This window comes from Cygnus olor, chromosome 19 (assembly GCF_009769625.2).
Source record: "Cygnus olor isolate bCygOlo1 chromosome 19, bCygOlo1.pri.v2, whole genome shotgun sequence".
NCBI lineage: Eukaryota > Metazoa > Chordata > Aves > Anseriformes > Anatidae > Cygnus > Cygnus olor.
In genome coordinates, this window is record NC_049187.1 from 10,044,259 (window position 1) to 10,060,903 (window position 16,645).

Below are 16,645 nucleotides of genomic sequence, written 5' to 3' on the forward strand. Positions count from 1 at the left end.
ATTCTTGGTAGAGTTGAGTATTTTCCATACACATAATTAGCTCTAAAACTGCACAAGCTGAATTGCTTCCAGTTTTTGCGAACAATTTGGGCTTAATATGAACAGAGCCTGATTTCTGAATTAGCAAAGCTGCTCCTGGCTACTTACGGGGGGAGCTGCCCTCGGGCAGGGTCTGTGCGGTGCAGGTCGCTGTGAGCACAGCGCGGCTGGGGAGAGACCTCCGCGTTACCCTGCGCTTTGCACGTGGTCCCGTCCATGGTATCAGCTACAAAAACTTTGACATACAGTACATTTCACAAGTGGTTCTCTTGGTCAGTAACTAAGCTGATATTTAGCAGATACACAGTTAATAGCCTCCCTTTCACTGCACTGCTGAGACAGAAGATAAATGCAACAGACCGTTTTCTCCCTCAACAAAACAGTTGTGGAAATCTCAAGTACTGGGGGATGTCAGGTCAAGTTACAGCCTGAGGTCTCTCCTTCAGCCTTAAATTGGACAGCTACCCATTAGTTTATAGCACTAAGTCCACAACTAAACAATCATTCCAATGCGCGAGCACAAATGGAGAAGAAAGTGGGGCCCTGGTGACCCCGCCGACCACCCCCAGCATCTGAAGGCCATTTCACGCGGACACAGCATGCCACGTACACCCCGCAGCCACCCATGCCAGGAAGCAGCACTCACAGCCAACAAAAGGTCTGCCAGTCTTTTCGCTCGTTGCTACAGACAGGGAGAAAAGTGGCAGGAACGGGAGCAGCTTGTGACTGTTCCTGCCCCACGGAGACACTTTGGAGTGGTGGTTCCTGCCAGGCCACGCGTGTGGGAGTCCCTTGTCATGGGTCACACGCTGGAAGCGGTTATTGGCGTGTCAGGAGGTGACGATAATACTTTGCGGACCTAATTTCCTCCCTCCTTCCAAATGTTGTTTTAAATGGGGGGGTAGAGCTGCTAGCTGCAATTAGACAGAATACTGGCCTAACTGTCTGAATACTACCATCACTCTCCCTGCTTTATATACATACACACACACAGAGGTATGTATGTATTTGTTCCAACATGTATCAGCGTGTGCTTGTATTCGGTTATTCCTCAAATCAAGAGATCTTGGTGGCCACCTCAGCAGATATCCATGTCTCCTCACACAAGTCCCTGAGCAGCCCGCGGTGACCGTGCAGGGCTGCCAGTGCCCAGCGGGCCCGGCCTGGTGCCACCCACCCAGCTCAGCCGCCACGGGCTGCTGGAGATGGATCTCCCTGAGAGAAAAACACGTGTATCTACGGCTTGAACCGAAAACAAGTTATGCAACTGATGGATTCCTGTCGTCTGTCCCGCAGGCACCGCTTAGTCACGTCATGCACTAACTGTGGCTCATGGTAGGCTTTCACATTCTTGGAAATGCCGTGCAGACACCGAGCAGCAAGACAGACCCGTGTGCTCACGTGGAGAGAGATTTTGTTATCGGCCTGCTCTTGGCTTGGTGCAAGCTGAGAAGGGCTGGCAAATGCTAGCTGTTTACTTTTGTTATTACTGTCAATGAAGTATCATTTCAGAGGCTTTTTCCTGATTTGGGGCCAGAGGGCCGAGTACTTCCTTTGTTGTTGCAGTGAGACTGCCTCTGAGGGTGAGCCCCGCATCACCTGCTCCTCTGCAAGCAGCCGGCTGGGGCTGTGCCTCCATCCCAGTCGTGGCAGAAGCAACAGTCATGCTCCGGGAAGAGGGAACAACGCAAGGGCAGAGGTAATCGGACGCTGCCAGACAAAGGAATACGCCGTCACCTTGCTGCCGCTCGGCCGGGGACCGCTCCTGCCGGCCTTACCGCCAGTTGCACTTCCCTGACTGCTCCCGGGTTCCTCCCCTGCTGCCCTCAGTGAGCACTGGGCACGGCGCTGGGTCCCTCTCCTGGGGTCTGTACCAGGGCAAAACTTTTCTACGCATTTACAATCAGCTTCCTTTAAGGATTCCCCAGTCCCAGTGTATGGAGTGTCTAAGTTCTGTGTAGGTACACCCATTTGTGATCCAACATGACTCCAAGGAAATAAACTAGCTTGTTAATAAAAAACGAGACTAATAATAAAAACAATGATAAAAGATTTGGCAGATGGCTGTGAGAGGAGAGAGATATTCAGTGCTCTGAGAACAAGTCAGCAATCAAAACCTTCAGAGTGCTAAACCTGGCTCTGCCACCAACCCCCACCACTCCTTTCGGTTCAGGACATCTCCATTTCCCCTCCTACAAAATGAGGGGGGGAAACACTAAGGTTTACTTACCTTACAGAGTGATCAAAGGACATGTGATTCTAAAGCACTTTGAGGAGGAAGGAAAACTGCCTATTTCCAGCTGGCATCATGTTTTCCACTTAGTGGAGCCACAGCTACCTGTGGCTTTGGCTCAGGAGTCCTGTGTGTATATTGAGTTGCTGAGCCAAAGAGCCCATTTCAGATTTCACACATGCAAGTGTAAATAAGGAGGGACGTCCGGGAACCAACACTGCTTCACTGGTGCAAAAAGAGAATCAGGCCAAACCACGTAAATTCCTCCTTTCTTTATATTCATAGGTGATCATCGAACCCCCTGTGACTCAGCGTGAACTGATCTGTTCATATTCCTGTGACTGGGGAGCAGGATTTGTAAGCACAGCAGAGTCACTAATTTTGGCTGTGTCTGGCATTGCCTTGGAGAGACTCACTGTCATTCTACAAGTCCACAAGAAACAAGTGAAAAATGTAACTCTGCACTCGACACACACATACACAGAGTGTTGCTGGAGAAATAATAGTGGATGTTAGATGCTGGTCAATGGGAACAACTGAGAGTGCTGGATCTGAGTTTCTCCTGCATGACTGAGAACAGTTGCCTCGGGCTGGACGCTGTTTCAGCGACTGAGGGGCAGTGGTGCTGGTAGCGCCATGGGCAGATGAGGAAGAGCTCGCGCAGTCAGTACTGAAAGAGGATGACCTATTGGGAGAAACGTGAACCAAGCATTAGCTTCTTCCAGAGATAAACGGCCCTCACCACGGAAATAGGCTCTCGGGGAACAGCCAGGCAGCACACGTGCCCAGCCGAAAGGGAAGGCAGCGACTTGCCCGTGGGACAAACTCTTTCTGGAGCCACTCTTGCCCCTGAGCCCCACAGACCAGAGCCCACAGGGAAGGCAGCATGCAGCTGAGGCATCACAAGCGGGAGGTAAGGGGAGCACAGCAGCGCACCCCCTGAGGGAGTCACCACCTCGCTGTTAGCCTGCAGAACTGCACTGCGCAGCACAGCCAGTAGGTATTTTGTTTGCTCTGTGATACGACAGCTACCAAGAAAGATGCAGAGCAGTACCAGGTGTCCTTACTCCATACACCTCACTTGCTAATCACCACAGGCGTCCCTCAAACCGTGGGCTACCCATCCCACCTCACTGCCCCCAAACATGGCATCTGCCCTCGTCCCCGGGGCACCACAAGGAGTGGAGGTGGGCACATGCCTCACGGGAAGGGGGAGACTTAGTGTTGCCTACACAATTGCTTTTTCAGGATCTCGGATATCACTGCCTTTAAAAAAAAATTATGAGGAAAAAGATGCTGCTTTAGGTTTCCAGAACTGAGCACGGCAGGAATTGTTTGGAAAAGGAACTGGTCTGGGGGGCAGCTCCATGTCCTGAGAACCCAGCCCTGCAACATCCACAAGTAATTGCACTGAAGTCACAGGAGCCAGTTGCTGCTGGGGAGTTTCTTTGAAGGACAACGTCAGGACTGAGTAATATTTTCCGAAAACTCTCCAGTTTTCTTGTAGATATCATGATAAAATGGTAGCATTTTGACCAAAAAAGTAACTTTGCTGTGCCCCTGCTTGCATTTATTGGAAGAGCTCAACAATCTCTGGTTGCTGCACTGAATAGAGAAAGATTTGGAAAGAGATGCTGAGAGCTTCTAAAAGTAAAGATGAAAGCTAAAACAGTAAGAGTTGCCAAAGGCTCAGTGTTTCCTCAAAATGAAGTCACTTAAATTGGGATCCTAAATAAAATCTTATGAGCCTATGCATGTATACATCATCTCAGGAGCCTTCCCCCAAAAATGAGCTCTACGTTAGAATGGGCAGATACTTTGGTACTGAAAAGAAAAAATAATCTATACGCAATATTGTTTCTTAGCCAGGCATTGTGAAATAACATTCCTATTTAAGATATGATGATGGCCAGTTGTTATTTTTTAAGCAATACTGGAATCCCCGAGAAATGAATCCTTCTTATTAGCTCATGGAGAACTGGAAGTCAGCACGTGGCGTGGGTCCTGCCCGCGCAGTCGCTAGCAGCCGTGCGCTGCTCGCAGACCAAGCGTGCCGACAATGGGGCAGCAGAGCAGGGAAGGAAGGGAATGACCACAGGGAAGGGAGAAACCAGAAACAGAGGAGCTAAGGCAGGGGGAGGTCAGAGACTTGAGTGGCTCCAGGCAGAACATCCCACCCAGCACATCACAACAACGAGGGGAATTTAGTGCAGAACAAATTGGCGCCATGTACCAACAGCTGGTACATCAGTCTAGGGCCACCAGAATTAAGCAACACCATGAGCAGCTGGCAGCTGCCGGAGATCACAGAGGAGCAGCCCTGCTGTCATGAGCAGGCCGTGGCAACGACATTACACAAGCAGCAGTTTGGCCCCAAAGCCTGAAACAAGGAGTACAATTACCTTCTCACCCCTATTAGATAGTGGTCCTTCCATGTCTGCTTTGAGGTGCACTGGTGGAGCAGTGTAGGGAAGTCTACAGTGCACTTGTCCACACTGTACCTGACCTGTGGATGAGAAGAGGCTTCAGCCCCGTTACTGCCAACAACACGAGCCCTGCAAGCGGCACGGCCGGGCTGCTGGCAGGGAGCAGCCAGGGACACACACTGAGAGGCCACATCTGGTGCAGGCGAGGGTGGGGAGAAACCTCACAGTTTTCACAGAGCCCAAAGACTCCATCCTGGTGACCCTTCCCACCCCAACACCACCACCCTATGCGCAAATGGTCCATCGGCACCCAGCAGTTGGTAGGAAAAGCTCCTCCGACCTTGCGCAGGGGAGCACCAGCTCCGCAGGGTGCACCCACGCTGCTCTTCATGACAAAGGGAACCCAAGGAAGGCCGAGGACCCTAAAGCCAAGCCAAGGCAGGGACCTTCGTGGGACCGAGCTGCGCAGCTCCCTCCCCAGCCCCACACTCACTCTCTATGTATCCGTGCAGCGTCACCATCCGGGCCCGCTCTGGGCTGCTGAAGGGCGAGTAGTGGATGTCCTCGGGGAGCGAGGAGGGGATACGGGACGGGGGGGCCCCCGAGGGCGGCACCGTGTGCTGGGGCGTGTGTTTTTTATGGCGGGCTCTGCAGTTTTGAAACCAAACCTGAAAGGAAAGCGGCAGACACTGAGTGAAGAGGTAATTGGGCTGAGCTGTGGTCACTCACAAAGACCCTGTGAGGGCTGCCTCCGCAGGGTATTTACAAAAGGAATCACGTTTGGAAATCTCTGCGCTGAAACACCTTGTTAGTGTCCGCTGCCTCCCACTGCTTTTTTCTGCACTCACTGGAGGAAGACTTTTGTCTCCAGAAAGCACAGACATTAGCATGCCTGAAGTGGCACCCTTACGGTTAATTTGGTGTGGTCAGAACCAACACCATTCTTTAGTAAGGCAATGAAAACTTTCATGCTTGGCGCAGGAGTCGCTGAGTGAAATGCCACGACTGGGCTGTGCAGGAGCTCACGCTAAATATCACACCGCTCCCTTCCGCACTGACAGCACATCCGCAGCAAGCTGCATCTGCGACTGTAGGCATGAAAAACAATTTAATGTCTTGTGGTTATTGTGTCCAGAAACCACATCAGCAGCACAATAAAGCTGAGAAATGAAGGTATGACAGGAGACAGCCCTACTGCATCCACCAGCAGGCAGGAGCCTTCTGACCATATCTCACTGCTTTTAATTAAAGGAATAGTTAGGGGACTACACCCTAGAACTAAAACATGCATGGAGGCTTTTTCCATGCTAATGTGGTGTTTTCTTTCTTAAGCTTTAATTTTTGAAGGATAATTTGGAGTAGAAATCTTCCACAAGTCACAGCGAAGATCAGCGCCCTGAGGCCACGCACACTAGACCATGCAAAGGAAACAGTCACGCGTTTGACAAATTGTTTCCTGCTCGAAGCACCTTTAAAAAATATCCACATAAAAAACAGCCCAGCGTGTAGACCAGTTGATCTTTCTCTAAATGAAGAGTCTCAATAACTGAGGCTCGAGCCAGATTTTCACGCGCTAGAAATTTAAATGCGTCTTTGGCAAAACAATCCTGGATGAAAGCTCCAAGTTTATTTTAATCACTCGTGCTCTCATTGTATGCAGAAAGTATGTCAGCAGGATGCTGAAGTGAGGAGCATGAATGTGGCCGAGGGCACGGCTGGGGTGGCTGCAGGAGCGGCAGAGGTGGCGTTTTCCTCCCAGCCCCTCCGGCACCGCTCTCCCTCCCCTCACACACAGCACAGGAACAGGGACGTTGCTGCTGCTGCCCCCCTTTCTCCTGAAACTTCCCAACACCAACGGTGCAGCCTCGCAGGACCAGCACCTTGCTGCTGGGGAAGCACCGGTCCTGCCTGCGCCCATGTCAGTGACAGAGTGCTGCAGCCAGTGTGCTACGGGCAGCTCCCTACCCTGTAATTTGTTTGGATTGGCCCAGGCTGTATTTTTTTCATTGCATTAAAAAGAGAAAAAAATACAGAAAACCAAAGAGTGAGAAAGGGGAAGAATGGAGCTGGCATCACGAAGGGACCAAGCACAGCCAACGTGCTCACGAGAGGGGATGAAGCTGCTGGATGCAGCAAGCACTGAGGCCAGCATGGGAGCAAGGGGCTAGGGGGACGTTCGTCCCATTTAGCACCAGTGTCCCCATCACACAGGGGCACTGGTGCCCCCCTCCACCCCCTTCTCCATCCACCATGGGGGGTGCTGGTGCCCACGGCCGATGGTGCCCGCACCCCACACGCTCACCCCACACGCTCACCCCACAGCTGCCCCTACCTGAATGACTCTCCGACTCAGCCCCGTCATGTCTGCGAGTTTCTGAAGCGTTTGTGCGTCGGGGTTGTTGTCCTGAGCAAACTGTGCCTGCATGACCTGGCGGGCGGCGAGGAGAGGGGTCAGGGTGCGGCCGGGCACCGTGGACCCCCCCACCCCCAGCCCAGCCCCGCTACCTGCAGCTGCTCGGCGGTGAAGGAGGTGCGGGCCCTCTTGGCCGGCTTCGGCTGGCTGTCCTGCTCCGAGGGCACGGCCCCCTCCAGCGTGATCCCGTTGCCTGTGGAGAGAAGCCCAGAGTGCTGCAGTCAGTGCTGCGAGAGCTGAATAACAACTGTACACCTCCCAGCACACGCACAGAGTCCTCCCTGCCCTGCTCTGCCCTGCCTGGGGACATAGTGGCACGGGGCAGTGGCACCGACCCAGAGCTGTAAGGGGCTGCCAAGTCTCTCTGTCACCAGGTGGTAACGCTGCCCCTGATGAGTTTGGAAAAAACAGCCGTTTTGTGTAAGAGTTGGGGAATGAGGGATGGGGAAAGGACAGAGGGAAGATGGACGTCGCGGTGTGTAAAGGAACACACTGATGTCCTCGGCTTGTGGCACCACCAGGCTGTGTCCACCCGTGAGCGGCTCAGAAGAGGACCCTGGATGCTGCTGAGCCCACACTGTGCCTCGTGGCCCCGTCTCCACTGCAGCACTGCCTCCATCACCCATCCCATTCGCTCAGAGTGCATTTCAATGGGCTTCTTTCTCTTCCCCTGACCACCTTCTGGGCCCCACAGCAGCCCACGGTGACCTTGCTCTGTGTGGTGCCACCACCCCAAGCAGCAGCCGTGCAGCAGGGACAGGGACCGTCCCCCACTGCCCAAGCGGGGTGTTGGGGTGAGCCTGGCCACGCTCACATAGCCATGGAGCCAGCGGGGGGACGGCCAGGGCCAGGGCCCCCGCCCTGCCATGGGGACCCCACCGGAGCCTGCGTCCTGCCCGGAGGAGTGATGGATGAGGGAGGGTGCCTGCGCAGGGCTGGCGCTCGCCCCGCTCCCAGGATGTGCCTGCACACCACGACGTTTGCTCTGCAAGCTGGACCGGGCTGTGATTGTCTTGGCTTGAGTTGAAGGACTTTCTCATATAGTTTGACTTGTTCTTTTAGGATGATGAATGGGACTCTGACTTCAGCAACATCTGTTTATTTTTCTTGTGTGTAAAACCTCATGTGCTGAAGAAATTGCTGGGTAATTACTGGAGGGGGAAAAAAGCGTGGCCCTCTAACTCTGCAGCAACGCTGCTCTCCAGAGCCTCTCCATCCCTTCCTGCAGCCAAGAGGCACTGCGCTTGGAGCTGGGCACCTGCCTGGGGACACTTGCCCCATGCCCTGGCTCCGCAGGGCTCCCCAGCACTGGCAGGGACCCCCTTGCAGTGCAAACCAAGCCCCCGGCTGGGACCATGACTCTGCAGGGCCCCAGAGCCAGACCCAGCAGCAGCCTGGCCCCACGCTCCTCCCGGACCTGCGGCCTCTCCCCGCTACCCCCTGCGCCCGGCCTCAGCCCCACGCCCCCACAACCAGCCGGCCACCGGCCCCGCGGCCAGGACCCTCCCAGCCCGACAGGGCACGCTGTTTCCATTCTCTTACTCAAATGCTGTAAACAGAAACACTGATTATTTTCGTGTCAGGTTGTTAATAGCTTCCACATGCTGCATGGGCTGGGACGCGGTGTTTGCCTCCCCGTGCCCGTGAAGCACAAGCGAGGGGCAGCGCAGGCAGGAGCCATGCTCCCAGCTGAGCAGTGCCCCAGCACAGCCCCACGGGGTCCCTGGTCATTTCTCTTGGCATTCCCATGGCCGCAGAGCATCTCCATGGGCAGCCTCTCAATGCCCAACATGATAAAAGCAAACAGCCCTACCACAGCCCTCGCTCGTTGCCTCACCACTGGCGTGAGCACGGGAGGGAGCCAGAGGCAGCTGCAGCCCGAGCACGTGGGGCAGGACCTGGCCGGGCTCCCTCCTGGCCCAGCCTGGTGGTAACGTGGCACGACATGGCCTCGCAAACCTTCCAAAGACACTTCTTTCCTCCAAGCATGCACTGGGCTGGCACTGGGGCCAGGCTGCACTCGAGGAGCCGCAGTGCTGTGTGACCTGGTGGCACCAACCCAGCCCCGTGAGAGCAGGACTTGGGTGGGAACACGGAGGCCATTGGTGACGTGCCGCAGCAGGGACGGCAGCGCACAGCACAGTCCAGCTCTTAGAAACCCATCCCGGGGCCGGTGGAAAAAGACGGGAACAGTCTATCTGCCCACCAGGTTTCCCACCTTCTAGGTTTATGACTCATGGCCTCAAAATCCCTGCGGTTTTCTGACTCGCCGCACGCGGCAGCAAGGCCAGGCGGTGTGGTGGGAGCAGGACCAGGGGCTGTGCCTGGCATTGCCCTCGGCACGCAGCTCTGCCGCAAGCAGTGCCAGCCCATCACACCCACGTGCACCCCAGGGCAGCAGCAGCCTCTGGGCAGGCACCATCCCGCTCTCCGCATGCCTCCAGCAGCAGCGGGACCGGCCCCGACACCTCGCCATGGCAGCGACAGCCCCGCGCAGTGCCCGTGCCAAGGGCTGCACCGCGGCTCCGTACCGTTTTCCGCCGCTCGCTTGAGGTTCTCGATCATGGTGTCGTAGTGGATCCGGCACAGCACCTTCTCCTCCACCAAGCCGAACTCCTCGCCGGTGGAGAGCTGCCGCTTGCAGGAGAAGCAGGCGAAGCAGGCGAGGTGGTAGGCGTTGCCCCGCGCCCGCCGCACCCAGTCGCTGGCGTAGATCTGCCTGCCGCAGCGGGCGCACTTGGTACCAAACCGGCTGCGGGAGGAGAGGAGACAGGGTGAGGGCGGGCAGCCTCCGCCGCCCCATCGCCCACCCCAACCAGCCCCAACCCCACAAAGCCCACGCGGGGAAGGGGCTGCGGGGAAACCATCCCCCGGGGGCTACCCACGGGCAGGGGGCCCAGCGCGGCCCCGCAGCACCAGGCGCGGCCGCGGGGCTGAGCCGTGCGAGCGAGCGCTGAGGTCACGCAGTGCAATGAATCAGCTTCCAAGTTCGTGGGCTTTTTATTTTGATAACAGGCAGTGTGACACTCAGATGGAAATTTTGTTAGAGCCGTTTTTCCCCTATTGCAATAAATCAAAACATGTGTTTTCTCCTAACACACACAGACGTATGCATCTGCTTTTTCCTCCTACGAGGAGGTCTCCTCGCGGCGAGAAGATGATGATCGCGCTCAAGTTATTTATGCTAGGAAGTATTTCAGTGAAATGAAAAGGTAACGAGGCCGCCGCATCCCCACACGCTGGGGGGGCCGTGCCTCGGCGCACGCTTCTGAGCGCCCCGCTGCTGGCAGCTCCACCGGGCCGCCGCTCCCCGCACCGAGTCCAGGCGGTGCCACCGCAGCGCAGGCACGGCCTCCTCTAACGTGGGTGGGTGTTTGCATTTTAGTTTTACTAAAACCATTAAAAAAAAAATACATGCAACGAGCAGTAAGCAGCAGGGAGAGAGGAGTGTCTCCTCCAGCACCGCAGGGCTGGCGCTGGCCCCGACACAGACCTGGTCGCAGTCACTGCGCCTCCCCGCACATCCGTGGCACAGCCACTGCATCGTGGGGCTCGCACCTGGTCCCGCGCTCCTCGTCCCCGTCCCTGCCAGGAAGCAGCAGACGGTGCCATCCCCTGCCCGAACAGCCCGAGCAGTTCCTGCATTGCAGGCAGGGAACACCGAGGGGACTGCACCAAGGGCACCTCGCGCTGCAGCGCCTCGAGGCTGCGGAGCTGGGCAGGTGGCAGTGACCACAACTGCTCCGGGCACCCTGAGACAGCCCCAGGTGGGAGCACGCCGCAGCCTCGCATGCCACGAGCCCGGCTGAGCCGTCCCAGAGCTGCCTGCCATGCGTGGCCTCGGGGAGATGCTGCAAGGCCATCCTGTACAGAGTCACTAACTGCAAAATACTTGGGAGGAAGAGAAAGGTTTAAATTTTTCAGCCTGACCATAGTTGACCAAAGAAAAAAAAAAAAAACGAAACTGAACCAACAAAAAAAAGGCTGCTTTAGAGAGGACATTTCTGTGCTGAAATTATACAGAGACTTAGCTAAGAGACTTCGCTAATTTACTTCAGATGGGAACATTGTAAACTGACTTTGTGCCAGCTCGTTTATATAAACGCACAAACAAAAGAACTGTATTAATTTTTTATTTAGAAGTAAAGATTGTTCCTGTAAGTCAAATTACTTTGAACAATGTGCTATATAAACAGTCATATTTGCTGAACGCTATCAAACGAGGGGGGCAGGCTTAAACGAACTAATAACACGTGGTAATCGCCTCTCCCCAGTTCAATCGCTCCCTGCTCCGGAGCAGGCCAAGCTGTGCACTGGGATGGGCAGGACCCGGGAAGAGCACACATCCCCACAGGGGCTGGGATCCACGGGGACACCCAGCTGGCCCAGACCTGCAGCACAGTGTCCCCGTGGCCAGGCAGAGTCCCCAGCCGGTGGCGGTTCCCGGCAGAGGCCCCTCAGCAAGCCACACAGACCAGGGAGGGCTCGACCCACGCAGACCCCGTGGCCCCGCAGGGGGACACGGGCACGGGGCCGTGCAGGAGGCAGCGCCGGCAGCCACTGATGCTGCGCCCGCAGCTCTCGCGCCAGTGCCTGCCTCCAGCACTGGCTGCAGCTGGTGGGTTTTGACGGAAACCAAACCGAGCCGGGGCCGGGCACAGGCACCCACTGTCACCCAGCAGGGGCTGTCACCACAGGGACGTCACCACCCGTGAGGAGAGAAACTGCCCTGACCCATCGCTATGGGAAATGATGTTTCAAAAATAAAACTGACTTCAATTCACTGAGCCTGTTCCTGCCGCCTGCGGGGCAGCAGGCGAGGGGCTTCTGGGGTCCTGCTGCCCGCCTGGCAGGGAGGGGACAAGGATGGAGCCACGCTGCAGCAGGAGACACAGAGCTGGAGGCTCTCCCCAAGCCCAGGCGGTTTCCCTGATGGCAAAGCTCAGCTCCGCAGCCTGGCCCATGCACAGCAGCTCAGGCCGGGGCATCGCCAACATCGGCTGGACACACAGCTCCAGCCCCGCATGTGGTTTGTGGTGGGTGCGCAGATGCTGCCAGCTTTCCGCACCACCACCGGGAGATAGAAAACAGCAGCGACATTACCGGGAGGGATTCATCCCAGAAAGACCCATCCTGCCTCCTCCGGGTGGCCGCAGCATCTGGGCTGTAGGAAGAGCAGAGGCAGGAGGGTACCTGGTGCGTGCAGGCTCCCGGGCACCCGCGTGCTGCAGCTCCCTGAGCCCTGGCACCCCCCTGCCTGCAGCGTTGGGGTGAGGGCCACCCAGGGCCACCGACAGCTCCACATCCCCATTCCCCCTGGGTGTGCTCTGTAGGAAGCTCCTAACACAGCCCCCAGAAGCAGCCGTGGCTGCGGCTTCCAGGATCCGTGCTGAACCACGCAGAGGAGCAGCAGCGCGCTGCCGAAGCGAGCCTGCCTGCGCTGCGAGCCACGGCTGCGCTCGGGCCGGAGCACAAAGGCACCCCAGGGACACAAAGGCTGGGGGCGACATAGCCCATGCTGGCCCTGGCCCACCCGCGGGCCTTGCACTGCCCCAGCCCACAGGGTCCCCAAGCTTTTCTGCCCCGGAGCTGCCCAGCACGGCTGGGTGCCCTGGGGGTCACACCGGGACCATGGTGGGGTGCTGGCCCTCCCCGAGACCGAGCCGTGGGAGCTTGGCCGCGAGCAGCCCTCGCATCACCCGGGAACACAATGTTCCTCCGATGGAGCTCCACGAGCTCCAGTTTTAATTTGGTTCTCCTCGAAGCACTAGAGCCCTGAATGCCAAATGCAATTATTTGACAAGACACAGGAAACGGCGACGCTTCCTTAAAGACGCGCACGGAGCTGCGGGGCCGTGGCAGCGCCAGCACAGCCTCTCGTGTGAACGGGAAGGGACGGGGGGACAGAAGGGGCGGTGGGACAGTTCTGTTCCGCTTTTAAAAACACGCTTCGGCTGCAGCAAATAATAATAATAACAATAATTTAGAAAGTCGAAAGAGTCGGATTTGGCCCTGGCCAAGCGCTGGGTCCCTGCTGCCCGGGGCTGCAGGCCCTCCGCGGGCACCGGCGGCTCCCGGGGGCTCTCCATGGGGCTGCGGGACCCCAGCCCGGGCGGTCCCCGCCGGCGGCTCCGCTCTGCCGGTGGGGGAGCCCCAGGGACCCCCACGCGAGACGCGGGGTCCCGGCTATCCACGGCTCCCGATCGCGGCGCTGAAGCCCAGCCCCGGCCCCGCAGCAGCCGGGGCTCGGCCGCCCCCGGGCACCGACGGCAGCGGCAGCGCGGATCGGCACCGCCCGGGGCTCGCCGCGGGGACCGGCTCGGCACGGCTCGGCTCGGCACGGCAGTGCCTGGCCCCGTACGGCTCGGTACGGCGCGGCACTGCCCAAACCGGCGCTCTGAGTCCCCCGCCGGGAGCCCGGTGCCCGCGGGCTGCGGGGCCCCGGGGGCGGCCAGGAGCGGGGCAGCCCCGTCCCCACCCGGCCGCGGCCCCGCCGGAGTCGTTCCGCGCGCGACAAAAACGCAATAAAAATTAAAATCGTTTTGTGCAAACGGCAAACGCCACCTCCGGCTCTGCGGCCGCCCCAGCGCGGGCAGCCGGGGCCGGCCCGGCCAGCAGCGGCTCCGGCCCGGAGCGTCCCCGGTGCAGCGGGCGGCGAGCGCCGCGATGCCGAGGCTCAGCCGCTGCTCGGAGCCCGTCTTTAAAAACCCGCCCGTCTTTAAAAAATAGCAATGTCGTGCGAACGGTTATTAATTAACGGAAGGCGCTGGAGGAGCTCCGAAGCAGCACAAAGGCACCCCAGGCTGCCCCGGTGCTTTCCGCCCCGGGTGAGGAGGATTCCGGTGGGATCCCGGGTTCCCCCCGCCGGCTGCTCGCGGCCAACGGCGCGGCGGGGCCGGGGCGGGCGCGGGGGGAGCCGGGCTCGGGGCTGCCCCGCCGGGCACCGAGAGCACCGCGCCGGAGGGCCGGGGGGCACGGCCCTCCTCCTGCCGCATCTGGAGACCCTCTCAAAAAAAATGAGATAAAACCAAAACCAAATTAAATAAAATAAAGCCCCTGGAGGCACCTAAAGCACACTGCCCGAGGAGCGCGCCCTGCCCGAAGCACCTCTGCCCGGGGGAGCTGCCGTGCCGAGCCGCGGCCGTCGTGGCGAGCCCCGCGCAGCCCCGCCGGGGTCATTCTCATTTCCTGCCTGCGATTTCCCCTTCCTCCTGGGGCAAACTGCATTCCCTCGGCGGGCGAGATGGGCAAAGCCGGAGCGGGGGGCGCTGCCGACAGTCAAACCCCGGCGCGGAGCTCGGGAACCCTCCATCCCCTCGCGCCTCTTCCAGGGGAGGATTCCCACTTTCGGGCTCACCACTCGAAGGCTGCCGCAGCCCCAACAACCGGTCGCCCCTCGGGACCCGCTCCTCCGGCCGCCGGGGTCCCGAGCCGCGCTGGTGCCGGTGCCGGCCGGGGGCTCCCCGCCGCCGGGGACTCGTTTCGCGGCTTTCTCCCGCTAACGCCAACGACGCCGCGGCGGTTTTTGGTGCTGCGCGGCAGGAAAAGGCTTTGGGCAACGGCTCAGCCTTGCCGAAGGCTCGGTGCGGGCTCAGCCTGCCCGCAGCCGCCGGGCCGGTGCCGTCCGACGCCTCCCGGTCCCTGCCCGGGCGCCGCGGGGCCGGCGGGGACCGGAGCCGCCGAGGGCACGGGAACGGCTGCGGCCCCTCGGCCGTGCCCGGGGAGCCGCCGCTTCGCCCGGCCGCCGCGAAGCAGCCCCGGGGCGCTCTGCCCCGCGGCCCCGCAGCTTCGCGGCCCCTTCCCCGGCAGCACCGGGGCCGGCGCGGCCGCTCCGCTCCCGACGGGGCCGCTGCCCCCCGCGCCCCCTTAGCCCCGGCGGCCCGGCCCCTACCTGAAGTAGTCCATCTTGCAGAAGATCTCCTTGTTCTTGATGTAGCAGCTGTGCTGCTGCCGCAGCGAGGTGCGGCACACGGAGCACTCGAGGCAGCGGACGTGCCAGATGAGGTTGTTCACCTGCGGCGGAGAAGGGGGCTGAGACCCGGGGCCGCCCGCCCGCCGCCCGCCGCCGCCGCCGCCTCCCCCGCCGCCCCCGCCGCTCACCTTGAGCAGGTACCGGTCGAGGATCTCCAGCCCGCAGCTGGAGCACACGTTCTTGCCGGCCGACGGCGTGGACGAGGAGGAGGAGGACGGCGGCGAGCAGACGGACGGCGTGGACGGGGTGCTGGGCGCCGAGCGGGCGTCCTCCTTCTCCAGGGCGCCGGGCAGCGGCTCCCCGTCGGGCTGCGACTGCGGGCACAGCCGGGGGGCCGTGAGCCGCGGCCCCGCCTCGGCCGCCCGCGACCCCCCCCAGGGGCCCGGCGCTCTCCCCGCGGCCCCGGCCCGGCTCGGCCCGGCGGGTCCCGGTGCCCCCGGTGCCCCCGGTGCCCCCGGCAGCCTCGGCGCGGCCCCGGCCCCGCTTACCATGGCGCGGGCGTGCGGGTCGAGGCAGCGGGCGCTCCCCTGGGGCAGCGGCTCCGGCGGCATCACCTTGCGGGAGAGAGCGGGAGAGGGAGGCTGCGGCTCCATGCGCCGGGCGAGCGCGGGGCACCCTATATAAACCGCCTCAAAACAATAAATAAGAACTTTCTAGTGGCCATTTAAATCCTTTGCAACAAAAGCTGCGTCTCTTTAATGAAGCAATTTGAATGTGGATTGAATTCTCTCCCTGCCTGCACTTAACCCGGGCCTCTTGAAGTAATCGCTCGGTTCCCATGCGAGCCAAAGCGCTGAAAAAACCCCACAAACTACCTGCAATTAGAAATTGCCGTAAATGCCCGAGATAAGAGGTACCCAGAGTGTCAATTCCGGCTGTCAATCAGGGAATCCATCAGGCCACCCAAAGAATTGCAAATTTGATTTTTTTAATGGTAGTAATTAAAAATCGAAATTCTTCCCCCTCTCCCTCCGCCGAGCACAAAACGCCCCAGAAAGCGCCGGGATGGAAAAATCCTCCCCTTCGGCGCGGGAGGCGGCGAGCGGCCCCGGCCCCGGCCCGGCCCCGGTACCGGCCCCGCCGCCCCCGGTACCGGCCCCGCCGCCGCGCTCCCGGCCCCGCTCCCGGCCCCGACGGCGCTCACCTTGCCCGCCTCGGCGCCGGCCGGGGCGCGGCGGCCCGGGCCCCCGGGGCTGCCCGCCCTCATGGCTCCGGTGCATGGGGCGGGCGCGCCCCGCTCCGCCCGCCGCCGCCGCCGCGCTCCGTGCCCGCGGGCGGCGCGTCCCGCGGCCGCGGCAGGAAGGGCGGGGAGCCGCGCCGGCCCCGCTCCCCCGCCGGGGGCGGCCGCGGGCCGGGCAGGAAGCGGCGCCCCCCCGCCGCGCCCCGGGGGCCGCCCGCCCCGCCGGGCCCCGCTACCTGCGGCGGCACCGGCACCGGCACCGCCCGCGGGGGGGTGCGGGGGGGGTCGCGGGGCCCCCTCCCGGCCCCGGCGCTGCCCGCCCCGACGGGACGCACGGGCCCGCCGCGGGCAGCGCCGCCCCGCCGGGAGCGGCCTCGGCCCC

General features: G+C 60.3%; 1 protein-coding gene across 5 annotated transcripts; it reads right to left on the minus strand.

Annotated features, from left to right (window-relative positions):
* Positions 1-133: 133 nt before the first annotated feature.
* On the minus strand, positions 134-16,327 carry LHX6 (LIM homeobox 6). 5 transcript variants are annotated; one of them, XM_040531264.1, is made up of 10 exons: positions 16,228-16,327; positions 15,572-15,712; positions 15,212-15,397; positions 15,003-15,124; positions 9,643-9,863; positions 7,204-7,304; positions 7,031-7,126; positions 5,192-5,366; positions 4,675-4,778; positions 134-2,957 (listed from the first exon to the last, which is right to left on the minus strand). In XM_040531264.1, exons 1-10 carry the CDS (start codon positions 16,288-16,290, stop codon positions 2,937-2,939), a joined length of 1,230 nt encoding a protein of 409 aa, XP_040387198.1. In that variant the 5' UTR covers positions 16,291-16,327; the 3' UTR covers positions 134-2,936. The 5 variants fall into 5 exon arrangements, with proteins under 5 accessions (XP_040387198.1, XP_040387199.1, XP_040387200.1 ...); XM_040531265.1 differs by having other exon boundaries at positions 15,572-15,637; positions 16,228-16,325; XM_040531266.1 differs by lacking the exon at positions 16,228-16,327 and adding an exon at positions 15,899-16,067 and having other exon boundaries at positions 15,572-15,637.
* Between the last annotated feature and the right edge of the window lie 318 nt (positions 16,328-16,645).